The sequence below is a fragment of the Erithacus rubecula genome (assembly GCF_903797595.1).
Source record: "Erithacus rubecula genome assembly, chromosome: 11".
Classification (NCBI taxonomy): Eukaryota; Metazoa; Chordata; class Aves; order Passeriformes; family Muscicapidae; genus Erithacus; species Erithacus rubecula.
Genome location: NC_136663.1, coordinates 9291640 through 9311860, shown reverse-complemented (window position 1 = coordinate 9311860; position 20221 = coordinate 9291640). Strand labels below are relative to the sequence as shown.

At 48.8% G+C, this 20221-nt stretch overlaps 1 protein-coding gene across 1 annotated transcript; it reads left to right on the top strand.

Moving 5' to 3' along the window:
- The first annotated feature begins 2273 nt into the window (after positions 1-2273).
- On the top strand, positions 2274-20003 carry TFRC (transferrin receptor). Its single transcript, XM_079315238.1, has 19 exons — positions 2274-2420; positions 5600-5670; positions 7484-7697; positions 8234-8453; positions 8647-8790; positions 9527-9623; positions 10000-10122; positions 11270-11365; positions 11524-11663; positions 12029-12189; positions 12497-12616; positions 13207-13292; positions 13410-13473; positions 13798-13865; positions 14212-14279; positions 14646-14727; positions 15641-15865; positions 16330-16470; positions 16740-20003. Exons 2-19 carry the CDS (start codon positions 5638-5640, stop codon positions 16980-16982), a joined length of 2325 nt encoding a protein of 774 aa, XP_079171364.1. The 5' UTR covers positions 2274-2420; positions 5600-5637; the 3' UTR covers positions 16983-20003.
- Positions 20004-20221: the final 218 nt, after the last annotated feature.

Below are 20221 nucleotides of genomic sequence, written 5' to 3'. Positions count from 1 at the left end.
CCTGGCAAGGAGAGCAGCAACAATGAGCATCACTGCACCCACATCCCTATTTGAGTGATGGGAGAGATGGGGACATGAGTCTCCACATTGCAGGAAGGCAAAAAAAAATCCCAGAGGACTTTGAGGGGGGGTGGCCCATGGAATACCCCTGGTCAGCATCTTTATAGCAGCAAGAGGCCACAATGTCCTCAGCCATACATCTCTCCTCCAAGTGCTTGGTGCTCTGTCTCTTCTCCAGCTAACCAGTGGGAGGACCAGGCCAGCTGTGGAAAATAGGAAGCCCCAGGTGCTTCCCCAGGAAGGATGCGAAGACGGGTGTTATTTTGAAGGGACAACAAAGCTGTGGTCAGCTGTCAGCTTTACCCACTGCATTTTCATTCTCTGAAGTGCCTTTCCCCTCACCTCCTCCACAGCCTCTTTGCTACAGGACAAGAGGCAGCAGATCCTCTCCTAGATGCCAGTGCCTGTCACAATCCCTCTCCTTCCTCAGCCTGCATGGCAGCATGTGTCAGGGCTGTGGCCAAGGAACAACAGCTCCCAAGCATGGCTGTGTGTGCTTGGATTGCTGGGAGAGAGCAGGATGGAATGACATCCTCCAAGGCAGCATGATGGCTCTTCCTGAAAGGGTCATACCCAGCTACTTCACCCACTTCTTGTCAGAGCAACAAAGGCCAAAATAGGAGGTCTTGTGGAGGTATTGTGAAATTCTTGGCTATTGCACTCTTGGTGATACAGGAGCAGAGAGGGCAGGCTCTCCTGGCATGCCTGCCAGCCCTAACCTGGAAAGTTAGGATAGTAGAGAGGTTGCAGTATTATCCTGAAACTGAGAAAAACGAGATTTCTAAGCTTCTGGGATCTATAATAGCTGACTGCACCCATGAGGTACAGCCCATGAGATGACCAGGGTAACCCTCAAACCTGCTCCCAGGAAGGCAGGAGTGGCACTGCCATTCCTGAGTGGCTGGGATCCAGAGGAAGCAGTTGCCCTTCAGGGCAGAAGATCAAAGTCTTTCTTTCGTCCTCAGATGCCTGTTCCTCTCTGGCCCTGCACCCTGGGGTGCCCCACAGCCCCTGTCCCATGGAGTGCACTGCCAATGCCCTCCATGCCAATGCCCTATAACCACCTCCCCCTCCACAGACGACTGCATGTCCCACAACCCTTGGCCTCAGCCCAACAGCAGATCCAATTTAGCACCACACTCCAGCACTTGGTTCTTGGCTTTTCCATCCCTTTCAGACTGTAGAGCCATGTTAGTCACAATATTTCTTGCCATAGAAGAGTTCAAGTCACCTTATCATGGACATTGTTCATGATAAGCTGCTGAAAAAGCAGCTTTTCACAGAATATTCTGAGTTGGAAAGGACCATCAAGGATCACCAAATCCAACCCTTAAGACAATGGCCTATGCAGGGATCATGCTCACAATCTTGGCATTACTAGCACCATGCTGTAAACAGCTAACCTCAGAGCTGGCTGTGTTTTGGCTGCTTTTAACATGGGTTGCACAGCTGGTCACACGAGGGTCAGCTATGCTGAAAAACTGAAGTGAAACCATATTTTCCTTCCCACATTTTGATCTCATGTTCTCAGCATTAATCCCAGAGGAAGAATACTGGCACATCATGAGATACTGTACAAAAGCATGTAGAGTCATTTGAGTCGAGTCAGAGGACTCACAAGCCCCCCAGGAGTTCAGAGGACACAAGGACAAGTCCTAAAATAGCCAAGACAAGACAAGCCACAATAAGGAGGAACACCCTAATGCTGGGAAGACAGATCAGAAGTCAGCAGCAATAAATCCTACATCCTCTTTTCTCTTCATGTATTTCTCAGTTTTTGTTCTCTGCTCCTTGCAAAGATTTTGGTTGGGCTGGGCAGCATGAGCGCCCAGCATCGCCAGCAGTACAGCAGGTGTCCCTGAGAGGTGGCACCAGCCACCAAGCACCGAGAGCCCACCAAGTCCCAGTGCAAGGTGAAGGGTGCTCCACTGCTCACAGGTACACAACATTGCCTTTGAAGAATCCTCACTTTAATGTATTTCACTGCCACACCAGCTGAGGTGCAAAAATGTCAGAGTTTCTAGAACAGCAGCTTTCTTCTCTGATTCCAGGCACGTGTAGAAATGGGGAACTGAGTGCTCGGCACATGCATGTTGTGATTGCGAACGGAAAACACCTGCAGCAAGGCTGTGCCGGGACAGGTCGGGGCTGGCACAGGGAGCCCCTCCCCTGCCATGGCCGGAAGGGAGGTACGGCCAGCCGAGGCCAGGGGGAGGAATAAATCCCATTGCCGCCTTCTTTGCTTGCATTGCAGCATTGCTCCAGGGAACGTCCTGAAACTGAGCTCTCGTGCAGGTGTCCCTCCCCTGGCGGCACCTCGGTGTGGAATCGCTGCCCTGCGCCTGGCACGGTGTGCACAGGTAAAGGAAGGTGAGGGCTTGGTGGGGGGAGCCCAGAAGGAACATAAAAAACAGGGCGGAGCTGCAACTGCTTTCCCCGGGTTACACTCTCCTGAGCAGCAGGCTGCATCCAGGCTGTTGTGGTCAGAAACGATCAGGGCATCCAGCCTGCAGTACTGATCTAAACTCAGATGCTCTGAGCCATCTTGCACCTTGGGCTTCCACCAAGGCACCAGCCAGTGCCACGTCCCATGGGTCAGTCACGCGCCAAGTGACAATAGTTTTCCGTCCCATGACTGGCATCAGCACAGCTGGTGACAGATGAATCTGGAGAAGAGAGAGCCTGGGCACTGGAGGCTGGCTCAGACCTCTGGTAAACAGAACTGGCAGGTCCACCAGCACATCTTGCCAGAGAGGTGCTTTACAGACTTGTCTCCAGACGTCCGTGCTGGATTTCAGGTCTAGCTAATCCCCCTTTTATCAGCGCAGGAATGTATGGCTTTCACCAAACATAATCCTCTTTGCAATCATGTGTTGTGCCGGACTATTACTAAACTTTCTGCTCCCATCCTTCTTTCCTGGGCGAGGATTTGAGGCAATAATCCGGCCTACTGATGTATTTTTCTAGTGAGCAAGGGACAAATGAGCACAGTACTGCAGAACATGCGCACACACGAACCTTGAAGTGTTCCCTAGTTGTGACATTCTTTTGAGGGATGCCCTGAGCTGAAGGACTGAGGCTGGAAGCAGTGACCTTCTCTCATGGTGGGCCACAGGCAGCTGTGTCCTGGTGTGGGCTGCCCATACCTCTTGTGTTTAGGGGCTGGAAGTCATAATACCTGCCACGCTTCCCATCGTACAAATAAAATAGCGATTCATGCAGCCCAACACGAAGGAAAGGCACCTTGGGTGTCTGTGCCAGTTCAGATCTAAAAAGGCAGCCCTGAGACGTGTGACTTGCTGGGACCTGAGGATGCTGAGAAATTCCCAAGCCAGAGAAAATCCTGTGTCTGGTTTGTACCACCCAGGGAGGAAAGTATTTTTCCTGCCCTCATCCCTCAAAATGCTGAGAGGGTGGGAACACTGAATCTGTGACCTACTCTTTCTTCTACTGTGGTACAAGCATGCCTTCCCACAAAGAGCTGTTAACCTCATCTCCCTGCCCCACTTCCAGCCCTTCCTGTGGAGAAGGTGGGACTTGGTGTGCACTCAGTGAAACACATGCCACTTGGCAAGTGGCTCCTCCACCCTACTTAGAGCACGTAAAGGCAATTCATAAAGCATGCAGCTTCATCCTTTATAAAGGAAGTAGGTCGTAGTGAGGAGGGGTCCAATTTTCTGCCAGTGCGAGAGGATTAGAGGAAATGGGCTTTAGCTGAGATGGGAGATTCAGATTAGGTATTAGAAAACTGGTTTTCACTATTGGGGTAATCAGGCCCTGGAATAGGTTTCCTAGAGAGGTGATGGAGTCATGATCCCTGGAAGTGCTTAAAAAGGCGCTGGGTCACACCAGTGGTGGTGCTGGGTTGATGATTGCACTGGATGGTCCCGGAGGTCCCTTCCCTCCATGACTCCGTGTCCCGGGGCCAGGTAGGGCGCGCAGCAGCGGCTGCCGGTGCCGGGCGGGCGCGGGGCGGTACGTGCCCGCGGGTGCGTGCTGAGTGGCGGACACCCCGATGGGAGGCGGGGCCGGGCCTGCCTGCGGAGCCGGGGCGGTCGGAGCGCGGGGCTGCGGCGGCTGCCCGCGAGAGGCGTGCGCACCACGGGCGCGGCAGCGGCGCCCGGCGCGGCGGAGCGGAGCGGGCACGGTGAGCGGGGAGGGGAGGCCGGGAGCGGGGAGGGCCGGCCGGCAGCAAGGCAGGGACGGAGGGAGGCGGCTGCGGCGCAGGGCCCCGCCGGTGATCCAGGCCGCTGCTGCGGCAGCGCCGCGCTGACCTTGCCGGGCCCGCGTGTCTCTCGGCGGGCGCAGGACGCGTCCCCGCCGCGCCGCCTCTCGCCCGTGCCGCTCATCCGCCGCTCCGCAGCCCGGCCTGCCGGCGATACCGGGGCCCCGCGGGGCGGCTGCTCGAGCGTGCTCGCTTTTCTCTCTTTTTCTCCGCTTTGCCTTGCTTCTGAAAGACCGGGGCCTGGCTGGAGAGGCTCGGGGCGGCAGCGCGCTCCCGGCCCGCATCCCTGCCAGGTGCAAAGCCCTTTGTGTCTGGCCGGGTTTCCTTTCAGCAGAGCCTCCGCATGCTCGGCCACATGCTCGGGCCGCTCGGCCCTGCAGGGAGCCTGCGGCCTCGGGTTGTCACTTGGGAAAGGCTTCTCAGATCGGTCGGGCTTTCATCTCCACGTGTTCTTGCCCTGAATGAAAGATGAAATAAGCAATGGCCACTATTAACCTTTGCTCTCCGAGTCAAACCTTGCGGAGCTCCCAGGTGTAGAGCTAATCCACGTGCACCTGAAGACCAGAGCCATTTCTTTAGCAGCGCTGCTTCAGGGCATACTCAGGTTGCTTGCTCCCAACCTCAACACCTGTCTAGTCATTCACTAAATTGCAAACTTTTTTCAGGAAGAATGGAGAAGTAAATAACTTACAATTTATCTTTCAGATATGTTTGCAGTTTACAGAGAACTTAGAATTTTAAAAGTTGTTGAAATTATTTTCCATTAAGATGCTCTTAGCGATTTTCAGAGACTTTTCGAAACAGAAATTGCATTCAGAGTTGTAGAGAACATAGCCCTCTAGGAGGGATGTTCATATAGGAAGTGTTTGGTCGAGGCTGGAGTTTGTGCTGCTTTACCTTGTGGTCTTTTACCACTTCTCTCTTCCAGCTGGACTCTTCCTGTCATTGAGACCCCAGGAACTCTAAATATCTAGAGTCCGTTGTCACAGTTGACTAAATGCCTCTTAGCAATACTCCCTGACTGGAGATGTCCCTGCCCTTGGCTGAGCTTAGCCATTGGAGAGTGTATTCCTCATTTATCTACCTGTCAGTATGCCCAGAGTTCAATAGCAAGAGCTGATGTGCTCACTGGAGCTCTTGGGAACTTTTAGGTTGCCTTCAAGGTTCATGTAGATTCACTAATGTAGTGATGTATGTGGAAGTATGCACAGAAAATCCATGGACAAACAGTGCACTAATGGCAATACCTGACCTCAGGTGTGTAATGTAACAGAGGAAAAGCCTCACCTGACTCGTTACATTCTGAACTTCTAGGGCTTTGGTGAAGTTGGTTTGCATTCGTCCAGAAGGCAATGGACCATGCCAGAGCAGCAATCTCTAACTTGGTAAGTGTGGTACCCCAATGCAGTTTGTCTCTTAGTGGGCTGATGATACTGCAGAAGAAAGGCTCAACATCTGTGTATGAGATTGTATAATATTTTTTTTATACTTTTCCATGTAGTTTATTTATTTGAACATACATGGGATGTAGAATTGAGTGTAGCTATAGTGCAACAGTGGCTGTGTTGATGGAACTGTATGAAAGTTATTTGATGAGTAGTGAGCTATATTTATTAAAAAAAATATTACTACTTATCAGTATCGGAGAAGATGATGAATCCAAAGCAGCGTGAGGTGTTGCTGTGTGGGTGGTGAGCCAAATGTCACTGCAAGTTGCTGCAGATGATAAGGACGTGGCTCAAGTGGTTTCAGTGCTGGTGGAGTTATCACTAGCTGCTATCGTATTTTGGGTCTCTGAGAGCTGGTAAGAAACTGAGGCAGGCCTTGAACAAAGTTGCAGAAGGAAGTGCTGCTGAGGAAGCCTGCTGGGACAATCAAACATGTGTTCTATTGTTACTTGGGGGGTGGGAATTCAACCACAAGTCCAGCTCTTAAAAGCAACCTGTGCTTGAAACAAACGTGCAGGAGGAGGTACTTCTGCACTTGTTCAGCCAAGCCTGCCAGTCCTTGAGAGTTTGGATTGTGAAATTACCTGAGGCTAGACTATGAGTGTGGTGGTTTGGTTTCTGAACAAGAATGGAGGATATGTGGGGCTGGGGCATGTCCTCTGTGTGAGGACATGTCTGAAATGACATTGGTTTCTTTTGCCCAAGCAAGCAGATATCTGGTCTCTTCACTTCCAGCTCTGGCATGTGGTTTGAGAGTGAGCTGAGAACTGTAGATGAGCTGCTGAGGTTGTAACAGGGCTTGGGTGCTTTTTACCAGCTGCTTCTCCAGTACAGAGGAGAGTGCTGTTCCCAAAGCTATTCCCTCCTGGGGAGTCTCCTCCCCAGACAACCATGGCCATAGGCAATTTCAGCATCTCTAATGGAAGCTGAGTGGTTCAGCCCGTGCCTGGCAATGCCTGGAATTGATTAATCTGAGCAGCTGCCTTGTGCATGGGCTGCTGCTCTGTGGGGGGCTGGGCTGTGCCTTGCACCTGTTTAGGAAAGTGGGCTCCAGACTGGAAGTTCTGCTTGGGCACTGGTGAAAACCTGTCAAACAGTACCAGTTCTTGGTGGGTGCAAGAGGTGTAGCCTCAGTTTTCATGTTAGCTGAGGCAGCATAATGCCTATGGGTCACCTGTCTTCAGCCTAGCTGCTTTGTAATGCTACTATATGTGTAACAGTGTAATTTAAGAGTAGCCATAAGGCAGTTTAATACAAAATTGTCCAGGTGCTGGATGACAGTATTTACATCAATGTGGATGTGTCTCAAAGGCACAGCCATGGACGGCTGCTCCCCCTTCCCTCTATCTTCATCAAAGTGTAAAACTGTACACACTCAAGTGTGATCTGTTTTCTGCTGATTAAAACCAGGACTTTCTGTTTGAATCAGCCTCAGCCACGGGGTCACGTGGGGAATGCTGATGCCATTGGCTGCATCATATCTGTAACAAACACCAGGCTAGTCTGATCAGGGTGGCTCCAAACTAGTGCAGGATAAATGGAATCTAAATAGACTCTGGAGACCCTGAGTGGGTCTGAGTCTTAACTGTGTTTGAAGCATCCAGTTTGACTTAGTGTCAGACCAAATGCTCGCTGCACTGGAGCAGCTGCAGATGGACCAGATATATGGGTTGGAGCACAGGTGCAGCTTACTGCAAGGACTGTAGGCTGGCATAGGCAACTCTTCCCTCATGACTGCCTTTCCTCACAGTTTGGTGGTGAGCCAACATCATACACACGCTTCAGCATTGCCCGGCAAACGGATGGAGACAACAGCCACGTGGAGATGAACCTGGCTGCTGATGAGGAGGAAGGAGGGGAAATTGGGAAACCAGAGCACCTTCATGCCAGCATGCCTCCTCCACGGAGGAACGGCAAGAACCTCTGCCTCATAATCATGGCAGCTGTCGTCCTCCTTTTGATTGGTAAGGAAAGGTGGCAGGCAACTGCATGAAGTGGACTCCAGTATTGAATGTAATCCAAGGTTCTTAAATTTGAATCTGTATTGTTTTGGGAGATAATTCAACAACTGGCATCCAGGCCACAGCCTCTTGTCACTAAGTATGTCTAGTATGGTACAGCATTGGCACAAAGAATTGTGGAGTTTGACAGTGTAACTGACTTAGCTGAAGGGAAAACTGATCCATGTCAAAGTTTTGGATTTCCCTCCAGTAATTCAGTAAAGCTTTTGGTACTTGTGTCTTAAGGTTTTAACAATGCCATTGGCCTAAAGTGAGCATTGTCCTTTCCAAGTGGTGCTGGAGGAACTGCCAAATGCAAGATCAGATTTACAGTGCCCCTTAAAACATGCCAGCTCAGGCAAAATGTCAGGCTGCATATTTCTGACTGTCATTGGGTACGTCAAAAATAGTGAGAGCAGAGATGCATCTTAACTCTGAAGCTGTGTGGTGGGGTTCAATCATCTTTCTGCAGCACAAAGAAATACCTGTTCTGTCCACAGGGTTTCTGATCGGCTACTTGAGTTACCGAGGACGAATGCAGAGGGTTAACAGGTGTCTGGATGGAAGTGGCAACTGCGAGATGACTCCTACTGCATCTTATTTATCTGATGATGGAATGGAGGAAGAAGAGGTTCTTGGACCACGTATCTTATACTGGCCTGAACTCAGAAACATGTTGTCATCTAAACTGTCAGTTCCATGTCTTGAGGCCAATATGAGGTAACAGTTCCAGAAAGTTTACCTAGAGCTTTGACAGAGGCATAGTCTGAGTGCAGCTTGAGCTCATTTGTAGAATAAGGGCCTTATAGGTGATGTAGGGTGGTGTGTTTTAAACTCAGGCTTAAATGGCCTTGCAGGCTGCAGTGCAGTCTGGTGCTGTAGCCTGAGCTATATGTATATCTGTTACCTACAGGCAAAGAGAAGGTAAGAATTCTTTTGAAGCTGGCAAGGCTGAAGATGAGAGCACTGCCAGCTACATTCATGACCAGTTCACCCTCTTCCACTTGGATGACGTGTGGAAGGATGAGCACTACGTTAGGCTGCAGGATAGAGGCAGGTACGTTAATGAAGAGATGCACATCTCATCCATATAGCATGGATACCTGTAGTCTTGAGCAAATGTGTGATTTCTGCTTAAAATGATGTGAAAATTGTGAGCCAGTTACCACTCTCCAAAGTGAACCTCAGTCTAGCCAAGCAGTAACTGCTCCTGCCTCTTCTCAGGCTTTCTAAATCCAGAGTCTGGTAGCAGCACTCTGGATGTTTCCTGGGGCAGCTGTTTTCTCCAAGTATACTTAGGAAGTGGAGAGAAAACAAACTTGAGTGAGAACTCTGCTGAAAGGCAGATTCCCTGTGTCTAAAACTGATAGCACAGATGATGCTGTCTTGTCACCCAGACAGGAGCTGTGCACCTGGCAGTGGCTCCTCCAGTAGCTCAGGAGGGTGTCAGCAGGCACTGTGCTGTCTCACAGCTCACACCCTCGTGTCTTACTTGTCCCCTTTTGTCATGGGAAATGAGTTTGCTTAGCTTCTCGTAGGTGGTGACTGAGAGACTTGGAAGCAAAGATTCTTTCTGCTACTTGTCTTAGAAGTCAGCCTTCATTAATGTCTCTGACCAACTCCAGAGATTTTTGCATGGAAGTACTGGGATGAGTCTGCCTGTTTCAGGCTGCATTGACTTGATCAGAATTGTTAGAGCACAGACTGAATACAGTCACAATACTGGCTCAGAATACTGAGCTAATTAAATTCTTGAGTGAAAGAGTATAACACTGTCTCTCTACATTTAACAGTAGCAAGAACCAAGTGTTGATTATAGAAAATGGTCGAGAAGAATTGGTGGAGAGTCCTGATGAATATGTGGCATACAGCAAGAATGGCACAGTTACTGTAAGTGACTCCAGGAGGATCCTGGAAATGTGTCTATACACTTAAAAAATAAGTCCCTTTAAGATATGGAGTATATAAAGCCCTTCCCAGTTAAGAGAGCTGGGCAGGGTGGTCAGAGTGGGGAGAGGAATGGGCCCACATAGTATTCTTACTGCAGCAAGATGCAGGAATAACTTTAAACTTCCCTGCTGGAATCCAGACAGGAACCTTGGCAGAAGTGCTGCTCCAACAGGCATCTTACACTGGATCAGTTTACACTGCTGAGCTTCAGCTCCCTCCTGTTAAGAGGGGACACTGTTACAGTGACTCTATAGGCTGTTACAGGTATCTTACTGACTTAGGACTGCTGCATTCATAACTAATGTTTCTACTGCAGGGCAAACCTGTCTACGTGAACTATGGACGGAAAGAGGATTTTCAGCAGATACAAATTATGGGTATTCCAATGAATGGAGCTATAATCATCTTCAGAGCTGGGAAAATAACCCTTGCTGAGAAGGTAAGCAGTGTCTGCCCCAAAGCCTGGCTAGGCTTGGCAACAGGAAGCTGTGCTTCCTACTCTTTGAGGCACAGAGGTATGTCTTCAGGTCTGTAGCACTCAAGTATATAGGATTGTTCTGCAGGCCTGGTCTTGCTTGTTTGCACTGAGGCTCCACGTGCAGGTTTGGACACTGAGGCTGGGCAGAGCTTGTTACTGTTGGTGGTGCCATTCTTTTTGGCCTCAAGCTGTTTTCTGGAACAAAGAGGCCTCTGGAGTGGTGGGGCTGGGAGGCAGCCTGGGAGCAGAGCTGGCTTATATCACTAGATAGATCCACAGGGCTGCTAGAAGCACCACAGCCTTGCCTCCAGGACACCTCTTGCTGCTATAGACAGATACTTTCAAAGCTTGGTTGCAGTGTGTCACTTGGGTCCTTGTTAACTGTTCCCTTGTACCACATGCTGTATTGTTCCCTCTGTAGAGAATAGAACCAAATAGCCAAGCAGCCTAAAGGATCCAAGTGTTTCTGTATGCAAGCCTGTCCCATATCTGACCCAGAGCTGCCCCTCAGATGGGTACTCGTGGGGGGCTGGGGCACAGGACCCTTTGCAGTTGGCCTCTGCCTGTCTGCAGGCATCTGACACAGGCAGTGCCAGAAAGTGCTTCCAAAAAAATGTGGTCACTGGTTCTCTGATCCCATTCCCATTTTCTAAACTGGTGTCTAGCCTTACAAGAGTGTTAGTACCAATGGCATACCAGAGCTGGGTTGTAAGTGTGTTAAACGGGCACCTCAACTCTGGAAGATGAGCCTCTAGTCACTCCTTGTCTTGAGACTAACCTCATCTTGGGAAAACAGATGAAGCATAATCAAAATTACATAATATTAAATTTTAACCTGCTCCAAGGAGCAAATATGAGCTGAAAGAAACATAGACTGAGACACTGCAGTGTGTCCTAACTGTCCAAAAAAATGTCAGACAAAGTTTGCCTGAAGCAGAGCTGAGCTGCTTGGATTCAGCTGCCTTGTGTATCTGTCAGGTAGCTGTTAAAATCTGTTGTGGAGTTGGGCACTGAGAAGCACAACCCTTTACACCATTACTCTATGTCCATGGCTGGACTCCCCTTGCTTGCAGTGCAGATTTGCAGTTAATACTTCTCTTTGCTGCAGGTTGCAAATGCCAGAAAGGAAGGAGCAGCTGGTGCCCTGATGTTCTCAGACTTCTCAAATAACAAGAAGGCAGATTCATATGTCCCCTTTGGACATGTGAGTGTGTAACTGGTTCCCCTGTTTGTTCTCAAGAACCTCTCTGGCTGTGGGCTGCAGCCTGGGGCAGTCCTGCAGGCCTCTGGCTCAGCACTGCCCTTGTGTAGATGAAAACTGTTGAACTCTGGTGAGACTTGGACTCCTCTTGCTTTTCACAGGCCCACCTTGGAACTGGAGACCCTTTCACTCCAGGCTTCCCTTCTTTCAACCACACCCAGTTCCCACCAATAGAATCTTCTGGACTACCTCAGATTCCTGTTCAAACTATCTCTAGACAAGCAGCAGCCAAACTGTTTGGGTAAGTGTTTCTCCTGTCTTGCAGGCTGAGGTGGTGTGGCCTCTTGCAGGAGTGAGGATGGTGTGAGGTGCTGTGAGAGCGAGAGCTCTCTGCTGCTCTCTGCTGTGTGTGGCAGGGAGCATGTTCTGGAACTGGCTGGAGAAGAGTCTCATGTCTAAGATTCAACTTAATCTAGTGTTGGATTCATCCTGGCCCCTGCATTCTATCCCTCCCTGCATAATTAGTGGTACAGAACTGCAAATTCTCCCCTAGGCAGGCCCTGAACAAGGTTGCACCTGCAGTTGCAGGTGTGCATTTTTCACACAATAAATAAACAAGGTCAGAGCTGAACAATGACTTCAAAGGGTCTTCTTTTTTTCTTCCAGAAAAATGGATGGAGACAAATGCCTTCAGGACTGGACTGGTATTATGGGATGCAAGGTGACAGTAAACAAAAACATGACAGTGAAACTGACTGTGAACAACGTTATCGTGGATAGGAAGATTCTGAACATCTTTGGTGTTATCAAGGGATTTGAAGAACCAGGTAACAGCAGCTGCATTGTGGCTGAATCTTGAGAGGAACCCTTCCTCTTCTGTGGTCACTGGAATAAGACAGTTCTTTCTCAGCAGAACCAAGGCATTCCCTTTCCTTCTTCCTTTTCCTGAGGATCAAAGAGAAATCTGAACCGTGCTGTCAGGGAAAGGCTAAATGAAAGCACTTCAGTGTGCCAGATTCAGGGATCAGACTGCAGACTCTCTTCCTAGAACAGAAGCTGAAAGCTGCTCTTCTCATAAATGGAATTTGCAATCTGAAGCTTGCAGCTGAGGTCTTGATCTTGCCTCCTTTACAGATCGGTACGTTGTGCTCGGAGCCCAGAGAGACTCCTGGGGGCCAGGAGCAGCCAGGGCTGGTGTTGGCACTGCCATCTTGTTGGAACTTGCCCGTGTCATCTCGGACATGGTGAAAAATGGTAAATATTTGTGAACAAAAGCACGAGGGTGGGAGGTGATGCAGGTCTGGCTCTCTCTGTGTTAACACTGGAGAGCCCAGTTGCAAAGCAGTCCTTTAGAAGGTGTAGGGAATCTGACAAAGCTTCCTGAGAAGCTGTTGCTTGTCCAATACAGCTGTTGTGCAATGAGCATTCACTTCCAAGGGACTGTCTGCCTATATCTGGTATGGCTCAAATACAAGAGTGTCCTTAGGTAACACAGGATCAAATGTTAAACTTGAGCTGTCTGTTGGTCAGCCAGGCCCCAAGTGGGAAAAACTCTGAAGTGTTTGATGTGCTGGAGCAGTGGGGACTGCATGGTGGCAGTTAGTGTGAGCACACTTCTCCAGGGTTAATTCTGGGCTTAGGCAGCTAGACAAAAGAGTGGAAATGCAGACAGCATTGTTCTGCAGTTCTGCAGCATGGGGGCAGGGTGCTGTGTCTGTGCAATGTGCACATTTCTCTGCAGCAGCACTGTCAGAGGAGAGGGCAATTCATCATCCCAGGCCCGCAGTGCTAATCTGCATCTCCATGGGGAAAGGGCAGACATCTCATTGTCTCTCTCTTTACAGATGACTACAAACCACGGCGCAGCATTATCTTTGCTAGCTGGAGTGCAGGAGAGTACGGAGCTGTGGGTGCTACTGAGTGGCTGGAGGTATTGATTATTTAATAGAGTTCTGCAGGATGGCTGTGCAGTTGTTCCTGTGGATTAAACATTCTGGTGTTGGACTACTACTGCTCATTATTAAAACAAAAACTCGTTTTGTTCTAGGGGTACACCACCACGCTGCATGCCAAAGCCTTCACTTACATCAACTTGGATACTGCAGTCCTGGGTAATCTGCTGCTCTTTGAGTTTTTTGAAATTGGGTGGGACTAGAATAGCTTGAACAGGCATCCCTTAACCTGTAGGAATGGGGGATGTGCCAGAGATGGCTGGTGGGTGTTTGGCTGAAAACTGTCATGACTCTCCTGCTGTCATTGAAGCTGGGAGGCTGATACAGCCTAAGCCACGAGGAGCCAGCTCTGCTAAGTCCCTGTAGACTGTCCTGTGTCTGTTGAAGGTCCTTTGGCAACTGTAGCTATAGATCAGGGTTGGGCTGCTCTAGCTGTAGTGATTGATTGTGCTAGTGTGTCAAATACCCTTTCATTTTTTGCAGGCTCCAAAAATGTGAAGATTTCTGCTAGCCCACTGCTGTACTCATTGCTGGAGACAGTAATGAAGAGGGTGAGTTGAAGGGCTTGGTCTGATCAAGGTGACTGTGGTTTTAAGGAGGAACTGAAAGCAGACAGAGCTGTGCTGGGTCACTTTGCCCACTTGATACCTTCTGAGAAGAAAGACCTGGGATATTTCGAAGAGGCTGTGTCTGAAATCAGCTGGGCTCTGGGAATTGCAATTCACACATGCAGAGTCTAAAATCGGCAAATGCCACAGTTCAGTGGCAGATGTGCCAGTGTGGAGAATGGTCAGGGGAGCACATCTGACTCCACTGCAGAGCAGTGTAAGCTCCAGGACAGACCTGGAAGCCCAAGCAGAGGTCAGAACAAGTGCAGTGACTGTCATCTCTCTGCAGGTAAAGGACCCCACAAAGGATTCGGGAAACCTGTATAACAGAGTTGGCTCTGACTGGATAAAGAGTGTGTAAGTATTGTCATCCATCTCTTTGGGAAAGCAGATCTCCACAAAGGAGCAAACAGTATGGATTCTGCTGGAGTGTCATACTGCTGTCTGGGGTGGGCTCTACCTTCTGACATGGGGTCAGGCAAGTGTGAGCAGTACAGCACTGACTGTGCTGGCTGAGGCAGCCAGACACCCTCCTGCAGGACAGGAACAGTCTTGTACCAAGTTCAGGAGCAGGGAATGGACAAGTAAGACCAGGAATTTGGTTGGGACTCCTTCACACTTGTCTAGAGTTCTGTTGGCCCAGAGCCTCAGTTGTAGAGCTTACAGCTTTTCTCCTGGGGTGCCCAAACCAGTTGGTAACTACTCAGTGCTTGTCTTCTGCAGTGTTCCACTTGATCTGGATAATGCAGCATTCCCTTTTCTGGCCTACTCAGGAATCCCAGTGGTTTCCTTTGGTTTCTATGATGTAAGTAATGTGTGCTTGCCTGGTTTGCTCATTCCATGCAGAGTGTTTTAAGGATATCTGCTCTCCAGGATGGCAGAGCAAAAGGTGCTGTCCAAGCTCAATGTCCTTGCAAGAGCCTCTCAAAGGGAGCAGGTGCAGCCTCTGGTGGCTGTGGCAGTACTTGCTGCCAAGAGTGATTCTGGGACAAGGCTGGCCTACAGTCTCTCTTCCAAAATACTGAATATTTGCAGGTTTTTGGGGAAGGGGGTCACTTGCTTTTCTGGAGGCTTAGATGTCAATGAATCAGAAGCTTAAAGCAACAGAAAGATGTCAAGCTGTCATTGCATCAGTGAAAGACTGATGTACAGCCTGCTGGTCAGCAAGCAGAGGGTATTGTGGAAGTGATACCATTGCCCAGAGCAAGTACTTAACTCAGACTGTTCCAGTCTGCTGCTACAGCTTGGGGTAACATCAGCCCAGCAGCCTGCCCTGTTACTGCAGATGTGAAGCTTGGAGCCTTAGTGATAGCAGCTCTCTCTCTTAGGAATGCTTGGGGTTTGTTACTGTCAGACTTATTTCATCAAAACACTTGAGTTATCCTGATAGGAAGGGTTAGAGGGTGCTGCAAGCACACACCAGACCTGGTGGTGAGATCTGCCCACCTGAACTTCTGCAGTGAACTCTCAGGGTATAAAGGTCTGTGTGTCTTCAGGTCTAAAGAACAAGCAGAACATCCTGCTGGCCCCTGGAAGTTGTCAGGGATGAGATACAAGAGCTCCATTCTCTTCTCGGTGCTTTGGAGTTTTGCCACTTGAGTCCTTCCTCCTTAGCAGCACAGGGAGGATGGGATGTTATGGAAGTCCTTTGGTGGGGGATGAAAAAAGTCTGACTGGAAAGGCAATTTTGTCTAACTTCAATACCTTATTTCTTGCAGGAAGGTGATGAATATTCCTTTTTGGGCACTACTGAGGACACTTTGGCTAACCTGAAAGAGAAGACTGACAAGTTGTATCCTCTCATGCATACTGCTGCAGAAGTTGCTGGACAAATAGCTCTCAGGCTGACCCATGACCATGAGCTCTTCCTGGACTTTGACAGATACACTGAAGAATTGCTATCATTCCAGGAGAAGCTTTGGCCCTTTGAGCCCAATTTGAAGGTTAGAAGCACTCTGAGTTCACTAAATCCCTGATGATTATGGAGCCATGTGCTAATAAGGCCCTATTAATGTAGATATAGCAGGATGGACACCTTTCCCCTTTACACATGAAAGGGTAGTGAAGTGTGACCAGAACTGATGCTCCTTATGGAGCAGTGCAGGCAGAGTAGCTGTGGCAGACAGATATTTAGCTGATCTAGATGTCGTGAGCTCTTGAGGAAGTGGATGTGAAAGTTTCTTCTCTGGTTATCATTCACAGCATAGAGCAGCTTTGCATCTTATTTGCACCTCTGCTGAAAATCTACAAGAAACTGTGGGTAGGGAGTGACCTTAGAAGAGCCTGCCAGGAACTTGTTCTGCTACTTGGCTAAACTGCCAAAAAAAAAAAAAAAAAAAAAGCTTTCTTTTGGTAGGAGAGCAGTGAAAGAAGAAAATCAGGTTTGTTAACAGCTCCTCCCTTGCAGGCACTGGGGATGACCTTGAACTGGCTGTATTTTGCCCGTGGAGACTTCCAGAGAGCTGCAGATGCACTGAGGAGAGACATTGCAAACAGTGACAGGGAAAACAGGCTTGTCCGCAGAGCTCTCAATGACAGGATGATGAAGGTGGGTATCTATCAACTGGTTTTTCTTCCTTCACAAAGGAAGACAGTGCTGGCTGGGATGAACCTTTCCCTCAGGGGCCATGGGCATTGTGTAGTCTGGTGTCTCTTGCATTTGCTTAGTGGCAATATGATGGCTTGATCACAAGAGGGTCTGGCCCTTGCAGAGCAGCTGTGGGAAAGGGCTGAGTGGTTGGCAGCTTGTGTTGGGGCAGATGAGGAAAGAAAAACTTGGGAGGTGAGAGTAAAACCTGAATTTGCACCTCTACTCAGGTGGAATACGACTTCCTCTCTCCATACCTCTCACCAAAAGATGCTCCCTTCCGCCACATCTTCTTTGGCAAAGGCAGCCACACCCTGAAGAGTCTGCTGGAGAACCTGATGCAGCTGAAAGCCAACGAGAGCAGCGTGGATGTGAATGAGCTGAAAGAGCAGCTGGCCTTGGCGACCTGGACCATTAAAGGGGCTGCCAATGCTTTAGTGGGCGATATCTGGAATACAGACAACGAAATCTAGACACAGCAAACACCTGGATTACCCATCTAAGGTACAGGAGAGCTGTGTGCTCTCATGGGGAGCACAGCTTCCTTCCTGGCCCTGGCCCCAGCAGAGGACCTTGCTGTGTACATCTACCACCTGTAGCAACACACACAAACTTCCCTGTACCTCAGATTAGGCATTGGCATGATTTTTAAATGGCAGCTTCTTGCAGATTTCCAGTACCTTATATATTGTGAAACCTAACCAAAACCCCCTGAAACACAAGTGAAACCCACTCCCTAATGTGGCATTACTTTCCTGTAGATATTCTGGCAACAAAGCGGAATTTAAATCTCACCTTGACAAATTCACAGGAGGCAGTTTTAAAGCAGTACTAAGATTACCATGAAGTCTCCTCTGACCAGGCTCCCACCTAACCACAGTCCAAATCAGTAATGTACAGCTGCTTATGGGATTTCCTGCCTCCAATGTGCTTAAAAACTAAGAGCTCAGGTGTTTCCTGAACTGGTACCTCGAGTGGGAAGGTACCTTATCTATTCAGGCTTTAAATTGTTGGCCACCTAAACCTAGTGACAAAACAGGGAATGGATTCCTCTGAAGACTTGTAAAGAGGATTCCTTCTCTGGCAGGAAGCTGCAGAGAGCTGCAGTTCAAAAAATAAGCAATGTAGTAATAGCCCGTAAGTGCTGGATTATCAGCAAGCTCTGAATTGCCTGGCCTGCCTTTACTCAACAGCAGGGTCCCAGTGACATCTTGCAGGCTTGCTTCTGCCAAGGCAGGTATCAATACCCAGGGAAAATGACCCAAAGATTATCCAATGTCCCCATGATATCCTTGGCTGGCACCTCAGCGAGTCCTGCAGCATTGAGAAATGGCTTTAGACTGGCACTTCAGACCTTGCTGCTCAGGGGCCTTGTGTGAAATTGAGTCTCTTGCTGGCCAAACCCTGTTTGACTGATGTCATTTTGCAGGTTGGCTCTTGTTTGGCACTGAGATATTTATTTCTTTATTTATTTATCAGTGACAGTGTTCACTATAAATGGTGTGGTTTTTTTTATAGAAGATAATTATCGGAAGCAGTGCCTTCCATAATTATGACAGTTATACTGTCGTTTTTGAATAAAGCAGCATCTGCTATTACAATCAAACATGATACTGGAACTTTGCATTTAAAGTAATCAAAACAAGCCCCTCAAAAAGTTTTGGAAAACTAGCAATTAAGCTTTCTGTGGCAAAAACACCCCTCTGGAAGAAACTTGAAGGTGCACACCTGGTAGAGAGTCTCCAGGTTGTGCTTCAGTGTAATCTTTGAAATGCTGAAAACCTGGGTGGTAATTCCAATAGAAATTTGTCTTCCTTGCAGGATCTGGGCCCCTCTGTGGGCTTCAGACTTCTTCCTGCTCCCCTTTGTGGATGCTGTGTGCTCTCACAGGGAACACAGCTTCCTTCCTGGCCGTGGTCCCAGCAGAGGACCTTGCTGTGTAGCCCTAGTTCCACCTGTGGCAACACACACAAAACTTCCCTGTACCTCAGATAAGGCATTGGCATGTTTTTTAAATGGCAGCTTCCTGCAAACTTCCAGTACCTTATGTATCATGAAACCTAACTGACATTATCGGGGGCAGTGTCTCCCATAATGTGTAAAGAACAAGGTAGTTTTTGCCTACCACAGTGTTATATCGGAGGCAGTGACCTCCATATGTTGCACTATGGGTGTACGTTAATTATCGGGGACAGTGTTTCCCATAATTGTTCTATGCTTATCACGCAATGTCATCTGCGAAGCTTGATGGTTAGTATCTAACATGGATTAATTTCCTGCAGTCCTATTTTTTCACTCTCCTGTGGTGATGCAGATACAAACTTCAGTCTGTTGTGTACATCCTTAGACTCTTCCTTCTCCATAGGCTGAACTGTTTCAAATAGCTGTGCTGCCTTGAATTGGCTTCCTGCCTCCAGTCACGGGAGTGGTGCTTGCATGTTTAGTAGAAACTAGGCTAGTTAGACTGTGTGCTCTGTGGTGTAGTAAACTTCCTTCAAATCAAAGACCTGAGGAATTAAAGGTGAATGTAGGGCTTGGGGCTGACAGCTGTCCAGAGGACTCTGGTCACTGCTCTGGATGGGTGCATGTAACACTTGGAGAGGCTGGCCTGCTGTGGCACTGGGAGGGTGCTGGTGTGTGTGCATGGGCTGCTCACTCTCCAGTTCTGTCTGGAAATTCCAGTCTTGCCTCCTTGGGTGTTGCATGGAGGGAGGAAAATCAGTGGCAGCTTTCTAATAGTGCCACTCTGCTGTGTGACCTGAAGCTGAGCACTGCTGATGTGTGACAGCTGCTGAACTGTGCTGCCTGTTCCCAGCAGCCCTGTACTTTGCAGTTTGAGCTGGCATTTACACCTAACCTGCAGTTTCCTTTTAACCTAAACTATGCAGTTTGATCTGCTATTTAAACCTAACCTGAGCAAGTGGCCTGAGCCCCAGCAGTAGTCCTTGAGGGAAATAACACTGTTCAGCTGGAGCTCCACAAGGAATGGGCAGGGACTGGCCCCCAGCCTAGTTACTGAGCTCAGTGCTCACCAGCTTGGAGGGCTGGGATTTTCATCGGTCTCTAGAAACCTGATGCCCAGGCTTGTGCAACTTGTTCTTCATTAACTTAACTCTCTTAACTTCCTACACCTCTGTCTGTGTTAGTGTTTCCTAGTGACATTTCTCTGGATGGCATCTAAGAGCTGCTCTCTGGGAGTCCTCACTGTGGTGTTTGCATGCATCTTGATGTCAGAGTTAATCTTGTGCTTTATAGCCAGCAGAGAGAGACAAAAGACAAAAGTTTGTCTCCTGGCTAGGCAGCACAGCCGTGACTACTGGGATGTTGGGATGCCTTGCTTAGTGCAGGCATCTGACTGCTGTGGGGCACTAAACTGTTTCTGGATTACCTGCTGTTTGCTTGAATGAAGTATTTTTGAAGCTTGAACACTCAGCTTCTCTTGTGGGGTTCTGGATTACCTGCTGTCTGCTTTAATAAAGGTTTTGAAGCTTGAACACTCACCTTCTCTTGTGACTTCTTGCAAAGCCATGGTACTGTCGTGGCATTATGGCCATGGGTGAACTTGGGAGACTGGAGGGAGGCTGTTTGTCCTGTTCCATCAGGGCTGGTGTGTAGCAGCTCCAGTACAACTTAGATGATGTGCATTTCACAGTGCTGCTCAGCTGAGTCTGTCTTACCACAGCCAACTACACTAAGGACTGGTAATGAGGTG